At 38.3% G+C, this 22,149-nt stretch overlaps 2 protein-coding genes across 8 annotated transcripts in view; both read right to left on the minus strand.

Annotated features, from left to right (window-relative positions):
- lpin2 (lipin 2) overlaps positions 1-8,024 on the minus strand; it is a 32,040-nt gene extending 24,016 nt beyond the window's left edge. For 2 of the 6 annotated variants that reach the window (XM_037787970.1, XM_037787969.1), the window contains exon 1: positions 1,022-1,368. In XM_037787970.1, the coding sequence (XP_037643898.1) occupies positions 1,022-1,135 (114 nt within the window). In that variant the 5' untranslated portion in view covers positions 1,136-1,368. Of the gene's footprint in view, positions 1-1,021; positions 1,370-7,824 lie in introns of those variants that run through there. The other 4 variants (XM_037787972.1, XM_037787973.1, XM_037787971.1 and 1 more) reach the window with 4 other exon arrangements.
- Positions 8,025-9,888: 1,864 nt separating this feature from the next.
- myom1a (myomesin 1a (skelemin)) overlaps positions 9,889-22,149 on the minus strand; it is a 32,231-nt gene continuing 19,970 nt past the window's right edge. Inside the window, exons 22-38 of one of the 2 annotated variants that reach the window (XM_037786933.1) lie at positions 21,830-21,986; positions 21,599-21,705; positions 21,182-21,226; positions 20,096-20,232; positions 19,868-20,012; positions 19,390-19,449; positions 19,231-19,298; positions 18,253-18,378; positions 17,376-17,459; positions 17,032-17,119; positions 16,904-16,942; positions 16,591-16,696; positions 13,019-13,182; positions 12,861-12,897; positions 12,602-12,624; positions 11,229-11,284; positions 9,889-11,104 (exon numbers count right to left, since the gene is read on the minus strand). In XM_037786933.1, coding sequence (XP_037642861.1) covers positions 10,850-11,104; positions 11,229-11,284; positions 12,602-12,624; positions 12,861-12,897; positions 13,019-13,182; positions 16,591-16,696; positions 16,904-16,942; positions 17,032-17,119; positions 17,376-17,459; positions 18,253-18,378; positions 19,231-19,298; positions 19,390-19,449; positions 19,868-20,012; positions 20,096-20,232; positions 21,182-21,226; positions 21,599-21,705; positions 21,830-21,986 — 1,697 coding nt within the window. In that variant the 3' untranslated portion in view covers positions 9,889-10,849. The remainder of the gene's footprint in view (positions 11,105-11,228; positions 11,285-12,601; positions 12,625-12,860; positions 12,898-13,018; positions 13,183-16,590; positions 16,697-16,903; positions 16,943-17,031; positions 17,120-17,375; positions 17,460-18,252; positions 18,379-19,230; positions 19,299-19,389; positions 19,450-19,867; positions 20,013-20,095; positions 20,233-21,181; positions 21,227-21,598; positions 21,706-21,829; positions 21,987-22,149) is intronic. The other variant, XM_037786934.1, reaches the window with a different exon arrangement.

Below are 22,149 nucleotides of genomic sequence, written 5' to 3' on the forward strand. Positions count from 1 at the left end.
GTCGAGGGCTGTCCTCGACCAAAGAAATTCTAAGTCGGCTAACACTCATATGATTGGTGACTTATTGATTAGTTGATTTAATCAACAGATCTGTAAAAGAATCACAACAAAAGAACCAACCGTAAATTTCTTGGAAACAAGTCATTCAGCATTAAAACAAGTAGGGATGCACCGATAACGATACTGGATCGGATATCATGTCAATACTGACTCATCTCATCGGGTATCGGTGACCATGGGGCCAATATATTCAACTCACTTCTATGTTTATATACTACATACATTGTATACTGGAATTTTAATTCCCGTTTAAGTTTTGACCAATTTGTTGCTGCATTTATATAGCTTTCACTTGAATTGTAATTCCTGTTTTTTACCAAGTTGCTAGAGCACGATTTATTATTTTAATAATAAATAACAATTCAGTAATGTGTTTATTTGTCACATTTAGTTTTACAAAGTTAGGAAAGCAATATTTGTCAAGCCTGATGTTGCCTTACACATAAAAGACTGATCCCAGTCACTTCCACACAGTGAGGCATACAGCTAATTAATTAATCACTGGTATCAGATCGGTATTCGGGATCGGCCAATACCCAAAGTCCAGGTATTGCTATTGGGACTGAAAATGTCGGATCTGTGCATCCCTAAAAAAAAAAGCATATGAAACAAATAATCGAATAAAGAAAGTTGACTAAGACCAAAACGACCGATTAGTCGAGTAATCGACTAAGAGGGGGCAGCCCTACTTTTCCACCAGGTATTAAAAAGTAAATTATATAAAGTGTCCCTCTATCTTCTTTCACAGTCCCTAAAAACAGTCTTAATTGTAGCCCTAAAACTGACACCATATACTGTGGTCACTGTGGTCAAGTATCAAACCACTAGGCTTGGCCACAATAATAAACCAATAAATCCAAGCAACCTGCCAAACCAAACAATACAGTACAAGATGACTAACAGTGTAGTTGGCCCTCCAGCATCAGGCCAAAGCTGTGACCGACTGTCAGCACTGACTCACCAGGGACCAGGACAACCTCAGAGACGAGGACTCATCCTGTTCACTGTTGTCTGTGTTGTCGTCTGTATTGCTTCCCAGGAGCTCTCTGTCCCCCCAGGATCTCTGTCTCTTCATTACAGTTAGGTGAGTACCAGCTCTTACTTTCCCCACCTCAGGATACTCCACCGGGACCAATGTTTTCCTCCGTCAGATTATGACGATAGTGCCTCCCTGCCATCCTGAATCCAATCTCAAATGTGGCCCACCTCACGTTGGAATAACCCTCCCAAGGGTAAATACCAGTACACTGCTATCTGATGCGATTGCACAACACCATCATAAACTTTGTCATCCTTCATCTGGGCTATTCTTCGCAGGGTATGCTCAATCCAGTCAGCTGACAGGACACAACGGGTTCAGCCAATGGGATGGCCTCTTTAAGGTGGCGGTGTATGGCTGATGATAAGGGACAGCTAATTCCTGTGAACAGCTATGCAATGTTTTTCCCTGATAAGAGTACAAGCTCAGGAAAAAAAAAACACTCCGCAGCGTGACGTTCTTGCACAGTCTGTCACATGTACAGTACGATAATTGCTGCGTGTGCTTGTTTTTGTGCACGACTAATCAAGTGACGTAGATTGGCTGCAGGAGTACATTGGACTTCAACATGTTGATCTTTTGCTGCTCATTACCCTTGAACTTTTGACATCCCAAACATGTGATTGCAAAAGTAAACAGGTGAAAGTTCCATAAATAACAAAGGGATAATCTCTGCGGGGATTAGTCTGTATTAAAATATCAATACAGTTGGCTAAAATTAGCCCAAGTGCTAATTTAATCGTATCGACATCCAGTACGGATGGAATGGGTACACTCATTAGACTGTAGTCCAAGCAAGGCGTACTTTTGTCTGATCCAACTTCCAGCATCCGCCTGCCTGGTTTAGCTCCTAAGTGAATGTCTAAGATAAACATAATGCATGAGGCTCTTCCAAAAAGGCCTCATCCCGACAGTCCCATCTGCTAAGCCTTTTGTAAACACTATCAAACAAAACACACAAGCCTACTGGGTGCAAGGCTGTTGGTTCATCCTCCCTCTGTGCTAGGATCTGCTCTGTGTTAGAATATTTGACAAGAATCATGCATAAAAAGATGAATATTTTCCTTTTAGAGATGAAATGTGCTGAGTCACAAATAACCTAGCAGTAACTGAATACACAACACCATTGCTTTTAATAAAATTAAGGCTGTCAAAGTTAACGTGGCCATACTATCTCGTTGCAAAGGAGGTTAAATAACTCTCCAAACTTGTGCTAAATTTTGGTGAGGAAAAACTGTCATGGCCATTTTCAAAGGGGTTCCTTGACCTCTGACCTCAATATATGTGAATGAAAATGGGTTCGGGTCTCCCCTTTACAGACATGCCCACTTTATGATAAATCACATGCAGTTTTGGGCAAGTCATAGTCAAGTCAGCACACTGACACACTGATGGCTGTTGTTGATTTCCAATAATATATATATACATTATTTGCATAAAGCAAGCATATTTGCTCACTCGCATGTTGATAATTAAAGTATTAAATACTTGACAGATCTCCCTTTAAGGTAGATTTTGAACAGATAAAAAAAAATGCAATTAATTTGCGATAAACTTTGATTAAATATTTTAAATGATTGACAGCCATAAATAAATACATACTGTAGCCTACTTGTACCACTAAGAATTACAAGATCAGGCATCTGAGTATTATGGTCCCAGTTACTTTCACTCCATAATAAAGGTCTTCAACTGGAATGATCCAGCGCACATTTGCTTTTGGAGTGACAAAAGAATCAGTCGTGCGACTAGGCAGGCCAACCAGACAACATACAGTTCATGTTACACTCTCTTAAGTATTAGGTTACACCAAACAGCACCAAAATGAGCCTACTTATTATGTGTGTAACATAAACCATGACAACGACAACGACAACCCCAGACAGACAGTGTTGGCTTTCATTTTTACATATTGCACTGAGAAGTGTTTGTTTTTTCTTTTAGGTGAAGGTACAACAAATCCATTATTTACTCAAAAGTTACTAAAACATTAGAAAAATCTATTATTCTAAAGTTTATTTTACTACGACTGCTTGTATGGTGGAAAGAAGTTCTAAACTAAATAGAAATGTTATTGAAAAGTTGGACTTTATATATTTTGCCATGTTGTTCCTTCAAATGCCCTGAATATTATTTTATTCTGAATGAAACTAAAAACTCAAACTGAAATCTCAACAATCTGGTCTGAAGACCATTTTAAATATGTGGAAAAGGTTTTGATCAGCCAAAAGACACAACAAACAATACATACATGAACAAACTACTTAAAATGCTGTAAAACCACATCTTCATGATTACTACTGATGTCATTGTTTATATAGAAATAAGAATCATTACTGATGACTACCATCTTCAGTTTTATATTTAGTAGTCAAATGTCATAGTAGTCAACAGGGTTATTATAGTAAACTAAAAGGAAAACGAAAATAAGCCGTGAAAAAATATTTTTAGTAAACTAAATAATAACTAAATCCTTTAAGAAAAACTGAAACTAAACTCAAACTTTATTGTCTGGGTAAAAAGTAAAAATAAAATAAAATTGAACCTAAATTAATTTCAGTTTTAGTCTTTTTAGCTATAACATAACCAAAAAAATAAAAGGACAATGCATGAATTTCTATCAACTCTTGTGATTGAACAACTAGTCAAATGTTGACCTTGTTTTATATGTATGTCTATTTCTGTGTAAGTACATTAAAAGCAACAGAGTCAAATTCCTTGTAGGTGTACGCATTCTTTGCCAATAAAGCTGATTCTGATAATCTGGCATACACATTCAAGTAGGTGAAAATTTAAAACGGATTTGTGTTTTTAGTCTACAACAAACAGATAAAGTCATAAGACAAACAGTGGTGGCTTTCATTTTTACACATTGCACTATAAAGTGTTTGTGTTTTCTTTTAGGTGAAGGTACAACAAATTCATTATTTACTCAATCTCCTTAAAGGGACTGTTTGTAACTTCTTACACGTATAAATCAATCCGGGTCGGTGTCCCATGCGTGCTCGCGTGTGGCTAAGCTGTTCAGACAAGATTCCAACACAAACTACACGGAAGCACCAAAACCGCAAAGTTATATCTAGTGAAACCTGTCTTGCAAAACCGTGTTGGCCGCGGTCGGAGGACGCGGGGGAGACCGTAGCTTTGGTCTCCAAGGCCGGAGTCTCTGCTGTACTCTGCTCCTCTGCCTACCTGCTTGCCTTCACTCATACACTGCGCTCATTCTCGCTCTTTCGCGCCACTCTCACGTACATGCGCGCACACTACACACTGCAGAAGACTTCGTAGCTCTGAGAATATCTAGTGAATGTATAGTGGACGTTTGTGCAGAAATAAATGCTTCAGCTCCTCCAGACTGTCTTGTGAAGTGACGGGGCTCCGCAGCGAGAAACGTTATCGTCTCCGAACCAAAACTCCGGTGTCTCCCCTGTTCCCTCCGGCCGAGGTCGGGAGGCTCAAGCAGGAAAAGCCAACACTAGGATCAGCAGTGATTCATGGAGAGACCTTTGTCTGGTCAGCTAACATTACTGCCAAGCAGGTGAAATATAGAGTGATATTGTGTTTTTAGCTGACGTGTGTCGCCTCACTGTTTTGAGCGATGCTCGTTTATGTCTATGTAGAGCAAGCACAAGCGCAAGCCCGAGCAACAGGATGCTGACTTTCGTTGACTTAACGGCCACAGGTGTCGCTGTTAACAAGCAATTTCTGATTCTTACAAACAGTCCCTTTAAGCTGCAGTAAGTGTAGAGAAGGGAGGTCGGGACCAATGATTTTCATGTTTGGTAAATTGCATGTGTAAACAACAAGACAGTTAGCTTTATCTAAGGTTAGGTACACCCACACCACTTTACAGTTGTATAACAACAGCCCTGCAATAAATCCTTCATAAAGATAATAATGTTCAATCTTTGTTGAAACTACCTCTCTTTTCTCTCTCTCTTTCTCTCTCTCTTCTCTCTCTCTTTTACCAAGTCACTGGTATACGATTTATTATTTTATTAACAAATAAAAATTCTGTTAACTTTGAAGATTTTTTTACCAAGTTACTGGTGTACAATTTATTACTTTAATAATAAAACAATTTTTAGTTTGTATAAATAAAATAAAAATGTGTATTTATTTTTTACATTTAGTTTTACAAAGTTAAGAAAGCAATGTTTAAGTCAAGCCTGATGTTGACTTATACATAAATGAATGATCCCAGTCACTTCCACACAGTGAGGCATACAGCTTATCAATTAAACACTGGTATCAGATCGGTACTCTGTATCGGTCGATACCCAAAGCCCAGGTATCGCTATCGGTATTGGAACTGAAAAAGTTGGATCGGTGCATATCTAGTTTCAACAACAACTGAATATTCATGAAAATTACAAGGTTGTTATATTAGCATTAGTTTTAGCTTTAGTAAACATAATATTATGTGTAAATGAGTTAAAGTGAACTGCTCACCATGAGGTGTCATGATACCGTTAGCTGATTAAAAGTATTTGGGTTTTGAAGGTGTTAACAGACAATAGGGTAGTGATAGACTGATTAAGTGACAGAATCAGTGTGGGACTAATTCACATCACACATTTACATAAAATGCCTGGAAAAAAATAACAACATTGACCTACCTGAAAACTACTGAGGTTTTATGTGTTTTCAAATAGCATCACCACCCAAGGAAAAACACAAATGTCATATTAAATCACTCTTAATTCCTCATTCACAACATCTCTTACTAAAAGGCAGGAAAAGGGTATTCAATAGAGGCTCTATATACACCTACACAAATATACTATGAACTGTGCTTATCTTTGACCTGTTCATATCTAGGCATCCAGCCTGGCAGGTGGTTTGTTTGGTTGGTGAGGTGGCAGCACTGCTTACAAGCTAACAACACTTAATGTACGTTAAGTACAAAATCGGCCGATACCCAAAGCCCAGTTATCGCTATCGGTATTGGAACTGGAAAAGTTGGATCGGTGCATCTCTAGTTTCAACAACAACTGAATATTTATGAAAATTACAAGGTTGTTATTTTAGCATTAGTTTTAGCTAGTAAATATAATATTATACTGAGTGTAAATGAGTTAAAATGAACTGCTCACCATGAGGTGTCATGATTAGCTGATTCAAAGTATTTGGGTTTTGAAGGTGTTAACAGACAATAGGGTAGTGATAGTGTGGGACTAACTCACATCACACATTTACATAAAATGCTTGGAAAAAATAAGGTTTCTGTGTTTTCAAATAGCATTACCACCCAAGGAAAAACACAAATGTCATATTAAATCACTCTATTTCCTCATTCACAACATCTCTTACTAAAAGGCAGGAAAAGGGTATTCAATATAGGCTCTATATACACCTACACAAATATACTATGAACTGTGCTTATCTTTGACCTGTTCAAATCTAGGCAGGCAGACAGGTGGTTTGTTTGGTTGGTGAGGTGGCAGCACTGCTTACAAGCCAACAACACTTAAAGGTCCCGTATCGAGCTCATTTTCAGGTTCATACTTGTATTTCGTGTTTCTACTACAACATGTTTACATGCTGTAATGTTAAAAAAAAACGTTATTTTCCTCATACTGTCAGCCTGAATATGCCTGTATTTACCTTCTGTCTGAAACGCTCCGTTTTAGTGCATTTCAACGGAATTGCAACGGAATTGCGTTGCCAGGCAACAGCTTGGGTCCATGTTTACTACCTGTCAGCTGATGTTATTCACATACACTACAACAGGTAATAAACTGGGACACATTTAGAATGTTTATGTTTAAAACCGTGTAATGGTCTAAATATTGTAGATTTGTGACATCACAAATGGACAGAAATCCTAAATTTCTGAATACGGAAATTTCTCCGTATATTGAGCGTTTTGATAGTTTAACAGTATTTATACAGCACTTAGACCTGCTTCATTATATATAAGAGACATGAAAATCTCACTTTTTACAATATGGGACCTTTAATGTACGTTAACTACATTAACGTGAATTAACATGACTTACAAGCTATAGCTGCATGTCGCCCATTTTTTTTGCGGCTAAAAAAATGCTAATTTTGGGAGATTAAAGCTGCCATATTGCTTGAATGAAATGTCACCAGTAACGTACACAAGACCTCTAACGTTACATGAAGGGAAAAATGCGGAATAAATGAACAGAAAACCCAAATTATGTTTACTGTGTACTGCAATGCTTTTGTCATTAGTGTGGATTCAAAGGCAGGAATAGTAGGCAGGATAAATAAATGAATGGAGACGAGGCTCATCCAAGGCCTATAGAGAGAGGCTAGGTCACGGGTCTTGGGATAGGGGTATGACGCGTGCGCAGTGTAACTGAAGCTGCGGTCGTGTGTTGCCATTGGCTCAGTTTCGGCGAGGACAGACCCGATTCTACTGCGCATGCGCAAAACTCCCCACAGCTGTTACGCGTGACCTAACCTCCTTCAATAGGCCTTGCCCGCAGCTAGCTTTGAATGCTAACGTTACCGTTAATAGCAAAACGGTGACACGGTAACAGCCACGGTTAACGCCACGGTTTTAACGAAACGTGGTCACATTAATTCTTTACGTGATGAATTAATTTCCAAATGTCTCCGGGGTTGAATTAATCCACCGCAGCTTAAAATATGTGAGCTAGTTTAACAGGCTGTAGCTAACGTTAGCTAGTCAGGCATAGACACTATAATAACAGGCAGCGGTTGAAATCATCCTCTCCGTAACTATTTACCTTTACCGGTGACTCCAGCGGGATGCTGCCGATAGAAGGACGGTGACCGTGTCCTCCTCACTGAGTCCCCATGTTTGTGCGTGTGTAAACTCCTCTGAAGCCTCCTGACTGTGTCCACCGTGGCTGGACCACCGTGTGGCTGGCTGGCTGACTGGTTTGTAACCAGCAGCAGAGAGCTGGTGAGTTGATGGGACAGGGAGCCGCACAGTGGCGGAGCACTCACACAGCTGCTGCTGCTGAGACTCTTTTATTATCAAGGGTGACATTATTATTACACTATGTTTATTTGTTTATTTGTTTTGCACAATTTAAGCCTATACAACATAACAAAAAAAAAAAATGAATAATATACAGTGCAGGAAGAGGCAAAAACCCCACTGGGCTTATCTGAAGCCTCCACCTAGAGACAAGATTAATATAAAGAAATAATATGACTACATAATAGTGATAACAAACAATTAGAACAAGATATATATAATAACAATAACAATACAGTAAATATATAAAAAAACAGAGAGGTCATGTAAGTCCCATCTACCACAGAATAATGTTAGCAGACATCTAAAATAAAGCCCTAAACATCTATTTTTGATTTTTAAACGTTTTATTTACTCAGTTAACTGTTCTTTTTTAATGTTTTTAAATTTCTATTTCTTAAAATGTTGCTGCTTCAAAAGTCCCTACACGCAGCCAAGAATTGTTTGTTTATTGTTTATTTGTTTTGCACAATTTAAGCCTATACAACATAACAAAACAAAAAAAATTTAATAATATACAGTGCAGGAAGAGGCACAAAAAACACTGGGCTTATCTGAAGCCTCCACCTAGAGACAAGATTAATATAAAGAAATAATATGACTACATAATAGTGATAACAAACAATTAGAACAAAATATATATAATAATAACAATACAGTAAATATATATAAAAAAAAGACAAGTATATCCAGGGTGAAATTATTATTACACAATGTTTATTTGTTTATGTGTTTTGCACAATTTTTTTTTTTTTTTTATACTTTATTTTTTCCCTTTTTTCAAGGCTGTTTTCATACATGCAATCCACTGTTCGTAATTACAACCGTCTATAAATCAACTTTTAAGTAGATGAGCTTACAGACAAACCCATCAAGTACACTAGAGAAAACAACCTGAGCATTCAAAACCGAAACAAAACCAAGAAAAGAAATAACAATAGTAATAATGAAAGCAAAAGCAATTCCTAAATTAAAAATAGTCAGTGATTAAGGTTACATGATCCATATTTCTACTCTCTGTTACCACTGACTCAGAGTTTACTAAGGGGGGAAGAAAATATAAAAAATATGGAGTATTGCAACATTGTGTTTTGTGATACTGTATTGATTCTCAAAATTAAATTAAATTGATTTCTAATTAATAGTTTACAAGCAAAGATTTTATTTGCAAAGAGAAATGCAAATGCAGATCCTACTATTCTGATTGCATAAAAAAGTAAAAAAAAAACATTTTTACTCAGATTTTATTCATATGGCGATGTGTTTTTTATACTATGACCGTTTTCCTAAAATTAGATTTTAAAAAAAATCAATATATTGCCTTGCTTATAATACCGCTATGTATCGCAATATATTGAATTGTAACCCCTGTATCATGATACGTATCGCCAGATTATTGCTAATACACAGTCCTAGTGTTTACAAGTCTAAAGCGTTCTACATAGATTTCAGAAGAGGCAGACAAAAAAATTGTGTGGCTAGTAGAAATGTTCAGTGACCTGCCACAGTGGCACATGAGGAAAAAACTTAATTTCAGACCCTGCTTGGGACTCTTGGCTCCCTCTTTAACGACCCATTGTGGGCCCAGCACCTTGGGTATACCCATGATGAATGGCACCAGCAATGAAAGCAGGCAGAAATCAGATGCCACCATTAGAGCAGCTATTTTCTAATAGACCATCATTAAGCCCCTAAACCCTGGAGCTTGTTGCAAAATCAAATTATTTACCCCTAATGAGGGCATTTTTCTCCATGAATGAACTGTTTCTATGGGAGATTATGTAAAGACAAAAGTGAAACCTCTCTAAAAGCATGTGCACTTTTATTACAAGGAGTGCCTTGAAGAGAAAACAAACTTCTGATAATTAGACACACAGCCCCACACTAAATGCTGCAGGGCAGCTTATCTGTATGGTTTCCCTTATTTTGTACTTGAAATACAATATTCCCCCAACTTTCAACACATTTCTGTGACGCTCGTAAGACAAGTTCTGTTGAAAGACCTCCAAAGTATGCAAGTTATGCCTGTACGACTTATTGGCTGCGTGAGGCACTTGAATGAACCAGTTTCAACTGTCGTGTGTGTTGTCACTACTCTGCATATCAGGGTTTACCTGCTCCACCTCTACGACAAACTTCTTCAATGATTGGCACTTGCAAACAGTAGGCTATTAACATGCATGCACCCGGTACAATTTAAACATAATAGCTGGTTATAAATAGACACTAAAAGCTCTAATCAGTGGGGGATGTGACATATCCACTCATACAATTTTCTAATGTCTGACAATACAAAGCAAACAGCTCGTAGGAAGTTCATGACATCAGTTTTTTCCTTTATTTTTTTACAGTGCATGACTTGGTTTCAGAGGTCAAAGGTTTTCCAAATGTAATACTGTAATAGTTTAAGAAAACTGCGTTTTGCTTTTGCTGGCCTGATAAAACAAAGATTAATGACAGGTCAACCTCCTATGATTTATTACATTTACTGCTGATAGTTGTCAGGAGTGACACAAGACATGTCAAGAAACTGCAAGCACACAATTATCCTCTCCGTCTCACATTCATTGTTTGCTTCCTCGACAAGCAATGTCCAAAGCTCTTTAGCCCTGCACATGAAAGACGCAGGAGGAAGCAGCTGTATTAATCATTTATTTAAACTGCTCAGTGAATCGGCATGTGCCGGGGTAAAATGCTTTGGAGATGGCTGTGTCGTTCATCTTTTCTGCCTTATTTCATTACACTGCATCATCCTTTTAGCCTTTCTTCTACTTGACCACCTCGTCCTCTGGGTTGTAGACGCTGACGGTGAACTCGCCGGCCTCTGTGCCGTACTTGTTCTTGACCAGGAGGGCGTATTTGCCAGAGTCAGTCGTGGTGACGGAGGAGATGATGATGCTGGCGAACTTGCCATTCTCGAACTTGAGGGTGTAGCGCTCGTCAGACACCAGCACCTTGTCGTTCTTCGTCCAGCTCACCTCAGGTACGGGCTCGCCCCAGACATTGCCGGTCAGGTTCAAGGACTAAAGAGAATAAGAGGATTGCAGGGGGTTTGATGTTCAGAGTTCAGAGGAAAGAGACGCTCCAATGAATGAGATAATGAGAAAGAAAGAGGAAGGTGAGTTGAACAGAGTTTAGTTTATTTACCTTGCCCTCTTGGATCGCAACCACGTCTGGCAAGCCTCCAACAACACGAGCGCGATCTGAACAAGAAATACAAGAATGAGCCAATAACTTAATGTCAACCTGTGTAGCATTTGCCTGTTGACAACATAATATTAATCGACACTGACTGTCAAATTGGTAAGTGAACCATCCTTCATAAAACACATTAGAATATTTTCTAAAAGCATTTTCCATGAATGAAATCTTGATATTAGGATGCCCGATACACTCATGTATCTTAAAAGAGGACCTATTATGCTTTTGTGCTTTTTCCCTTTCCTTTAGTGTCTTATATAGTTGTTTGTGCATGTAAAAGGTCTGCAAAGTTACAAAACCCAAAGTCTACTCAGAAGGGAGTTACTCTTCCCCACAGAAACACTGCTTCTGCCTTTTCTTCCGTAACGTGGTGATGTCACCAAGTAACACATTTGCATAATACCTGCCTAGTAGCTAGTTTGGCACGCCCTCAAACCAAGTTAGTTATGGTACGTTCAGAGCAAGTGCGAGGCAAACTTTTTGCGCGGTGCAATTATATACAAAGTCAATATAAAGAGGGGAAAAGACGCAAATTCGCACCGGGCGACATGAATGACGCGACGCGAGCATGCAAAATTCATGGGAGTTGAAATATTTCAACTCGAGCTAAAAATCCGCATGGCGCTCTGTCGCGAAAGCCCATCAGCATTGAGATTCTCCTCCTGTCATCACTGACATCCTGACGTTGTTGAATCAGAAATGGACGAAAACAATATTATAGCTGTCAGTGGGCACCCAGAGCTAAGATAGTAGATAGATATTTGTACAGAGACCTGACGAAACTCTGTGTATAAATGTTTGTGTATAAACCACAGACTGTGATGGAGCAGCTACTATGTTAGCATAGCCTGGCACTGATTGATCCAAACTCCATTTGGCAATCTAAAAGTTGTTTGCTTGTCGTCTTGCGGACAGACATGACAAAGCATGAATTCAGACTTTTTACAAGTTGGCATCATTATGTAGTTATTTCAGCATACTTTTGATCCATTTACAACAATTTTGCTGCCGTATTTATGCCAAGATAATGTTATGTTGAGTGTTGATGGAGCAGATGTTAGCAAAGTCTAGCACTGATCGATCCGAACAAGTATTTTAAGAGCTAAAATAAAGCATGTTTTGAACATTTAAAGCATGTAAACATGTTCTAGTAGAACCCCAAAATACAAGTATGCACCTAAAAATGAGCATAATAGGTCCTCTTTAATTCCACTGAACCCAAGTCTAAAATTATAGTAAAACTGAAATAGCCTCTCTCCGTCCAGAGAAATGTTACATCATGTCTCTTGGGAGAAACCAAAGAATAAATAATCACTCACTTCTCTCTGCGATTGCTGCCGCCCTGCGGAAGGAAGGAAGGAGACAGACATTGTCAGAAGCATCTTAAAATGGTATCACAGGGCAGAAAGGCTGCCAACGTTTTTTTTTCTAAGCTATACAATTCCAGGAAGTGTATTTAGAGTGCTTCTGAAATAGATCACAAAGTACATAGAGTCTATTTTAAGTTTGTATTTATTTGTGTAAACATCCTCTTCAAACAGAATTACACGACAGAAGGAGATGACTTTGTTTACTCACTTGAGCCTTTGGAATTCTTCAAATGCCTCTTCCCATGCTGCACCAGAACAAAAACAACGTATTATCATTAATAGTTACATTAGAAATAGACACATTTAATGGGACCATTTTACAAATCTGAAGCATCTTCCTTGCTTGACTTTAACAGTTTCTCTCACCCTTGCCAGACAGTTCAAAGGCTCTCTTGACACCGTCCTTGCCATCAAAGATGTCCATGGTGTATTTGCCCTTGTCCTTCTCAGTGGGCTCATTGATCTTCAGCCAAAGCTGCTCTCCTGTGACTCCAGACTTAACTCTCTCTGAGGCGGCAATCTTAGCATCTCTAATGGAGAAAACAGGTAACATGGAGATCCCTTAAGGCTGGATTGTTTACTGAAAGTATCAAGTGTATAGTGAAAAGCAAGATTAAGACAGAAAAGCAGTAATTGCAGTCAATGCTTAAAATTGGCACAATCATCCTTGTATTGTACCAAAATGAGAGATCTGATCAGTGCCTGAATTGGACCAAAAAGGTGCCAATACCCTAATTCAGCAGTTGCATGACATGATCCTGTGTCTTGGATATATTTATATTAGGGCTGTCAATCGATTACAATATTTAATTGCGATTAATCGCATGATTGTCCATGATTAATCGTGATTAATCGCAAATTAATCGCACATTTTTTATCTGTTAAAAATGTACCTTAAAGGGAGATTTGTCAAGTATTTAATAATCTTATCAACATGGGAGTCGACAAATATGCTTGCTTTATGCAAATGTATTTATTATTGGAAATCAATTAACAACTCAAAACAATGACAAATATTGTCCAGAAACCCTCACAGGTACTGCATTTAGCATAAAACAATATGCTCAAATCATAACATGGCAAACTGCAGCCCAACAGGCAACAACAGCTGTCAGTGTGTCAGTGTGCTGACTTGACTATGACTTGCCCCAAACGGCATGTGATTATCATAAAGTGGGCGTGTCTGTAAAGGGGAGACTCGTGGGTACCCATAGAACCCATTTTCAATCACATATCTTGAGGTCAGAGGTCAAGGGACCCCTTTGAAAATGTCCATAACAGTTTTTCCTCGCCCAAATTTAGCGTGCGTTTGGAGCATTATTTAGCCTCCTTCACGACAAGCTAGTATGACATGGTTGGTACCAATGGATTCTTTAGCTTTTTTAGTTACATATGATACCAGTATCACTCTAGCTTTAAAACTGAGCTCCATAAGTTCAGTTGCGTTAATGAGTTAAAGAAATTAGTGGCATTAAAACAAATTTGCATTTGACGGCCCTAATATATTTATATTTATCTTGGTAATTTATACCACTTCAAATGTATTTTTGTATGTATTTCATTACATACATTAGACCTACATACGACATATATTTCCATTTCAATTCCAGAAATGTATTATTGGTTAATAAAAACTTTTTACGTAGCTATTGATACAAATTGTACAAAAATATAATATCGCATATATGCTTCAATGAGAAGTTATACGAAAGGTATTTTCAGCGCTGTTTTCTCAGCGTGACGCGAGTGTTTAGGGATGAGACTCACCAGGATGGCGGTATGCAGGTGGCGGTATGCAATAAGAAGTAAAGGTAATAATGTGGAAAAAATCGGATGTGTCAGTACACAGTACTGGTGAGTACCGGCTCATTTCAGTCACTCGATCCGATACACGTGACCTGTATCAGTACCAGTTGGTGAGATTTTGTCCCCATCTGTGAATTGTTTTCATATAATTCATGAGATTATGCAGGACATCTGAGAGAGACAATTATAGCCCAAATTAAACACTTTCTTACCGTGCAATATAAGTCAGCAGAAACCATTTAGCTATGGAAGCAAAAATACTTATGAATGCAATGATTCTCCCTCATTTTAGATATTGCTTTACTAATTGATCACAGACATGTAAAACCACCCTGGAGCCTATTGAGATCGTACACATGAAAGCTTTGAAGGTCTTTGACAAAAAGTCTTTTCTTTTCGAGTATCACATGGCTGGAAAACACTACCCACTGATTTGAGAGAGACTCAACAACCAGTGTTACTTTTGCTTGTAAGCTGAAAAATTGTCTGATGGAGAAACAACAATGCCAACATGATATTTGATATATTTTGTGATATATTTTATACTTCATGCGTCCTCAGTATTTGCTTCAAAGAATATGTTTTTTAGTACTTTGTGATGTTCAGTCTTGTCTGTTGTAAAGTTCTGACTGTTTGTGCTTTTATGTGTCTGTTTTGTATTTTGTTTTTACTAGGTTTTCTTTCTCTTATACTTTATCCCACTACAGTATATGTGCTTTGTCTGATTTTTGTACATCTTTTTGTTTTATTTTAATGTGTAACATCAACCTACCCAGGGACTGCAGGTGAAAATTAGTGTGGTTCGTTTGGGCAGTTGTGAACGCAGTAATCTAACTCTGGTGCGGGCCGAGACCGCTTGCAAGAGGTTGTCTCGGACCGGTTCCAAACAAACCAAAACTCATACTAGTCACACTAGCTTGTTGGGAAGGAGGCAAATAACGTTCCAAATTTACGCTAAATTTTGGCAAGGAAAAACTGGCATGACCATTTTCAAAGGGGTCCCTTGACCTCTCACCTCAAGATATCTGATTGTCTCCCCTTTACAGACATAACCACTTTATGATAATCACATGCAGTTTGGGTCAAGTCATAGTCAAGTCAGCACACTGACACACTGACAGCTGTTGTTGCCTGTTGGGCTTGAGTTTGCCATGTTATGATTTAAGCATATTATTTTATGCTAAATGCAGTACCTGTGAGGGTTTCTGCACAATATTTGTCATTGCTTTGTGTTGTTAGTTGATTTCCAGTAATAAATATATACATACATTTGCATAAACCAAGCATATTTGCCCACTCCCATGTTGATATGAGTATTAAATTCTTGACAAATCTCCCTTTAAAGTACATTTTGAACAGTGCAATAAATTTGTGATTAATCGTGATTAACTATGGACAATCATGTGATTAATTGCGATTAAATGTTTTAATCAATTGACAGCCTTCCCAAAAAAATCAATATTAGTTTAAGTGTACGCTATATTTAGAATATTTTTAATATTTTTACAGCTTTACCTTGCCGTCAGACAGCCTTTTCCGACAGGGAACTGAAGCCGTTGTATCCATCTATGGTCTCGCCAAAGCCACCAGACTCCATTGAAAAAACCTGTAATTTTACCTCGGAGAATACAGGAGTTGCTGGTCTACCGCTGCCTCGATCGGTTAGTTTGTTTGTGTTATTATGTGACTTTGGTGAATCTGAATTCACCAAAGTCACACAATAACACAAAGACCAGCAACTCCCATGTTCTACGAGGTAAAACTACTATTTTTTGTGAATGGAGTCTGGTGGCTTTGAAGAGAGCATAGATAACAGATTCAATTCCCCGTCGGAAACATTGACTGTACAGCTAGAAAATATTCTGAATAAAGGGTACACTTAAACTTGCTGCCGGCCCCATCCAAAGCAGTACATTGTTTTGGTTCCGTCCGGTAACTACTGTCTGTTTCTCCAAACCGGGGGCGTGCTGAACGCCATCTACTGTAGTTAATACACAGACTATGGATAAGTACCTCATACAAAACCCCATACAAAACCCCATCTCAAAACACTCACATCCCTTTAAGCTACGCGGTTTAAAAGGTTTGTGTGTGCACAAGTGTCACACGTGTAAGTGGTTGATTTTACATACTTGCAGAGCCAACCAACACGTAGTTCCTCATTGTAATATGTGACCATGGAGGAGAGGATGATGCCATGTTCAGTGCTGATGACTGTGATTTCAGAGGAGGAGTTGGCTGGAGGGAAAAGAATAAAAGGCAGGTGTTTATCTACATCCCATGGAAAATGTATAGATTAATGGTATATAATAGGGCATCAAATATATAAGTCTCGAGGTCTTAATAGTTGATGCAGCGTAAAAGTACTGTACATGAACACATTCTGCTTCTTTCTGTGCTTCTCTTTCTCTAGTGCACTGCTTAGTGTGACGTTTAATGACTCACCAATAACCCTAAACAGCTCATTCATTACAGCTTGGTATCCTGGGGTAAAAAGGATGAGAACGGTAATTAATCACTGACTACACAGGTTTCCACTTTTTCACTCACAAAATTCATGAAAGAGGCTTTACCTGCATCCGTCAGGTTGAAGCTGCTCTTATCTTTTCCTCTGTCGTCCCTCAGGAAGACCTCGTAAATACCCGCATCCGCCTTGGAGATCTGGAGTTTGAATTAAAAAGCAACTTTAGTATCCTTGAGGCAGCAATGAATTCCCTTCTAAATCAAATATAATTATTGGAACAGATAATAGACACTAGAACAGCCACACAGAGACAAAGTACGCAGAAAAGGCAAGCTTTTCTCCTGCCCATGATGCTGCAGGCGTTTAAAACGAAAACATGAATATGGTGAGACGTGGAGGACAAATGGAGATATTATAGGCATGAACTTATGGCAGCAAAGATTATGTCCAGACTTTGGGTCTTGGCGCCGGGGGAACGTCCTCTGCAGCTGGCTTTTTTCTTGGTTTTTCTTTCGGTTTCTCTTGCTTAATAACCCACTGTGAATTAGACAGACAAGTCAGTTAAATGCAAGTGCGATGGACAGGAGTGGCGATGGACGGGCCACCTCTCCTGAGCTCATGCAATGACACCAACCCTCTCTTTGTGAGTGATGCTTATACAGTTTCAATGTACGGGTACCTTGAAACATCAATATAACTTCACTGGCACAGAAACTGATTGACGGATCAGATGAATATCCTCAAAAAAGGACAGCTTTCCAGCTTTAAGGTTCAGACATACCAAGCCGACATCAGAGAACTAGCGGTAATGAAGGCCCACTGTTGCGTCGACGGCCCCGAACTGGCCGACCGTCAGCTTGGTGTGTCAGGGCCTTAAAATGTTTGAGTTAACTGGCCTGAGGAGTTAAATTGAATGTTAAAAATGAAATGAATTGATCACACAGATAAACCATATAGTGCATTTACACTATATGGGCATAAATGTTGAAAAGCATGACCTATAAGTATAATATCAAAATATACAATATCAGAATAAGAATTAGAAGTAAAAGCTCCAAAATAGAGTCAGTTGAACCCAATACGTTTATTCTGATTCCCTAGTACGACATGCTGACGTGCTGACTCCAGCAGCACTCCAGCAGGACCTCGGGAACGTGAGTATTTTTAAAAGTGTTTCATCATTTATGATTCTGTGTGTGAGAGAGGGATGGTTGGTAGCGTAGCATCTAGTCTAGCTGTACCATGGAAGCATCACTAGTGACGTTTTAAGCTCTTTACTCATAAAGCTCACGACTCCTCACAATGTACGGCCTCTGTCTAATGGGCTGACCTTTCCGATATTAAAGGTCAGTTCGCCGTCCTTTCTCTCGATTTTCGTAGCGTCCTCGTCATCCTCTGCAATCTCAATGCTGTCCTTTGACCAGGTGATCTCAGTCTCTGGTTTGACGTTTCCTATCTGTGGAGGGAAAGAGGAGAGATGGGATATAGCCGTGCCACCTAAATTACAACCATTTTTTTTATTTTTATACTTATAGGAATGCAGGAGTTAACATCAATTTACATTTGCTTACATATGGTGTTGTTCATACTTATATCATTCCTACAATGTTTGTATAATTTATAGTGAAATAGTAAAACTGATAGTAAATTATAAAAGAATAGCAGGAATAAAAATAAGGAAAAGTTTAAAGGATAAAAAAGAGAAAACAATTAAATAAAAAAACAATAAAATAAAATAAAATACATAAATAAAAAAAGGTAGACAGGTATGATGGTGCATACATATAGACACTAACTCTTCAGGACAAAGTCCTTCATTATTGTTTAATTATGATCCTCATATTTAATCCATTTATTCAACCGTTGTAAATATTCTTATTCTTGATTTCTGACTCTATAGGTTATTTTTTTTCATTTGACTTCCAGTTGTTAAATGAAGGTAGATTAGGTTTTAACCAATTCCTCTTTATCTGTTACATAGCTGCAAATCTATGCATCTTGTATCGGTATCTGTTTAATTCTAATGTGACTTCAGGTGGTGATACGTCTACAATAATACATTTTGGTTCATGTGCCGGTTTAATTTTGAATATTTTCATGATAGAGGATATTGTTAATTGCCAGAATATTTTTTAGTAATGGGCAGAAAAAAAATACATGTGAATGATCTGCATTCTTTTTGCCACAGCTTCTCCAACAAAATGGATATTGTAAATTTTGATTGTATTTGTGGTGCAACCATTTGTGACGCTCCTTCTTTTAAAAAAACATTAACAGCAGTACAACTATTTAGAGTCACTTTTCTTACCTTGCATTTCAACAGCACATTACATTCTTGAGTAACAGTGAAGTCAAGGTACTCGACAAAGTGAGGACCTGTGAATAGTCAATGAAAAATAATGATGGAAACATACTTGTGTGTATAATTAGTGTGAAACTTATGTAATAGAAAAGTCCGACTCCTCACCTTGCTTCCTGACCCATTCTGCCCTCTCAAATTCTGACTTCTTTTGGAGCTCTCTGAACTCTGGAGAGCAAAAAGTACATCAGAAAATCAGACATGACAGTAAGGAAAGGTTGTCTTCTGCTGCTCCCCAATGGACACATACTGTAACTACAGCAAATACAATACACCCGGTAGAGCCGGCCCATTCAACCATTCAATTACTTATTTAGTGGGCCAGATTTGAAAAACAGTGAAGTGCCGTGGGGGCGGACATTTACATTTCCTATAGGAATATAAATATGAAAACAATACACCTTTTTAATCTTAGCGGGTTGATGTTTTTAATAAAAACAATGTTGCATTTAGCATCTTTTCAGGTCGCCAACTGAATAGGCCTGCAGTAAAGGAAGGCTTTTAGTTTGTAGCCTTCAAAAGTAATCTGTTGTCTACTCCATATCCACAATTAAAATGACAAATCTGTATGCATTTGAGGCCTTACCATCTCCAATGAGCACCAGACTGGTTGTGCCCTTAGCCTTGCCGTCCACCAGGTTAAAGGTGAACGTCCCTTCATCAGTGACCTCCAGAGAGTCCATGAACATTTCAATGATGCCGGTGGACTTGTCGAAGTTCATCGTGTATTTCTGGAAAAACCCAGACAAAATCAATTTGTGGAAGACAATCCAAAATAGAAGTGGACGACACGACAACTAGTTACGATTCCTACCTTTCCCTCAGTAACGATGAGATCATTAAAGATGTACTCCACTTGGCAGGCGGAGGTGAATTTCTCCAACTGAGTCCAGAAACGCACGCGACCCTTCTCAAGCAACTCCATGCCCATTTCCTTCTTAAAGGGAATAACTGGAGAAAAACCATTTTTTTAAAGCTCTTATAGTACCCACTATACATTATTCTATGTGGCTATGCAATATGCAAGTAACGATGGTTTGGTAACTACAATTTCCAAGACAAACCTGTGTTTTTAGAGAGCATTTGTTGAGTAAAGAGATGGTTCCCAACCTTTTTCCATAAGGGACCCATTTTCTATCATTGAGTAAACTATTGACCCCTGACTAAGGGACATATTTTATGGATATTTCATATTATATTCAATTCATGACAATAACAGAACAGGACAAATGATAAACTGTTCTATTAACCCAAACAGTCACAATAACTGCAGAAAAGTTGTGTAAAACGAGCGACTTTAACAATCATACATATTAAATAGACTTCTTTTTTGACAATTTTTTTTACACCCTTTAAAATCAAGAAGGGCTTGCGACCTCCGTGAAGCTTTGGCAACCCTTACTGGGGGTTGGGACCCCCAGGATGGGAACCAGTGTCCTAAACTATATCTAAAACAGTATTTACACTTGATAAAGTCTATAATTGTGTTTAACAACTTTATTACTTAATGCTATCACTGACATTAATACTTTTTCTATAAACTTGAAATGAATGATCCATTTTGATGCTCTGCTTGGAGTATGAACCCCTGATTTTCTATGTCTTATTATTCACATTTACTTTTTTGTTTTTTGTTTGTTTTTGTCACTTTTTTATTGTCGAATTATCTTTTTTTTAATTTATCTTTTCTATTTTGTTTTTGACAAATGTTTTGTTTAAATTGTCCTTATGTTGTGTTATTGTCATTGAGGATAATACATCTTGTTGAAAACGAGATGGCAAATCTCAAAGGGTTATTCCCATTAAAGAATTTCCATAAAATTAAATCTAAGATCTTGATAAGTTAAAAAGAAAATGTGGTATTAGCAGTATACAGTATGTGATGTGGTGGGATATTCACCAGGGAACTTGTGGTCGAAGCTGATGTCCAGAAGACGCTTGAGACCTGAAAAGTAAAAACAGCAGCAAATGTCAAAACCCTTCAGCATCAACTCCTCTACTACTAGTCTTACTGTTTTTCAGTATTTTAAAAAATGCACATTATTAATGCAGACAAAAACACTCCATGTCAAGTATACCTTGGACTTAAGAACAACTTTGACAGATGCTCACTGAATAATTTGAGACAACTTTCCAGACAAACACACATAAACACCAGAGTGCCACAGAGGTCATTTTGATGCAGCTGTTGAAACAGGATAACAGAGACGCTCCTTCAAGACCTCCGAAAACCTTTAGCACTAACGTCACCCAAACAAATAACAAGTGAATCAAGTTTCGGGATGCGGAGATGCCAAGACTGTGTGGGCTGACTCACCCTCCTCAGTGAGCGTGTAGCTGGAGGAGATGCCGTCAGTGTTGGTGACCATGCAGGAGAAGGTGCCCAGATCCTCCAGGGAGGGACTGTTGAAGATGGCTCTGGATCTGGAGATGAGGACACGTGGGGACGACAAGTTATGAGGAAAGAGGAAGAACTAGAACAAGAGCAAGAGATTCAATTTGGTCCCTGGACACTGCATGAGAAATTGGGCGCATAAAAGATACTTACTTTCCCTTTTCAGTGATAATAGTCATACGAGAGGTGTCGGTCATAGTCTGGTAATTCTTGGACCAAACAAACTCAGAATCCGCCTTCATCTCGGAGCACTCAAAGATCATAGAGATCACACCATCGTCATCGACATCCACATAAATCTCATTGGTGCCTGAGGAAAGGAGAGGAAATGGTTACAGTGTGTGTGTGCATCACTGGCATTTCAGATTTCAGCTCTTAAACTCATGATTACAGTCAAATAATGAAATATAAGACATGACAGTCAGCTTAGAGTTATATAAAAAGTTAATTCACCTATCAGCACTGAGAAATAG

This window comes from Sebastes umbrosus, chromosome 12, assembly GCF_015220745.1.
Source record: "Sebastes umbrosus isolate fSebUmb1 chromosome 12, fSebUmb1.pri, whole genome shotgun sequence".
Lineage (NCBI taxonomy): Eukaryota > Metazoa > Chordata > Actinopteri > Perciformes > Sebastidae > Sebastes > Sebastes umbrosus.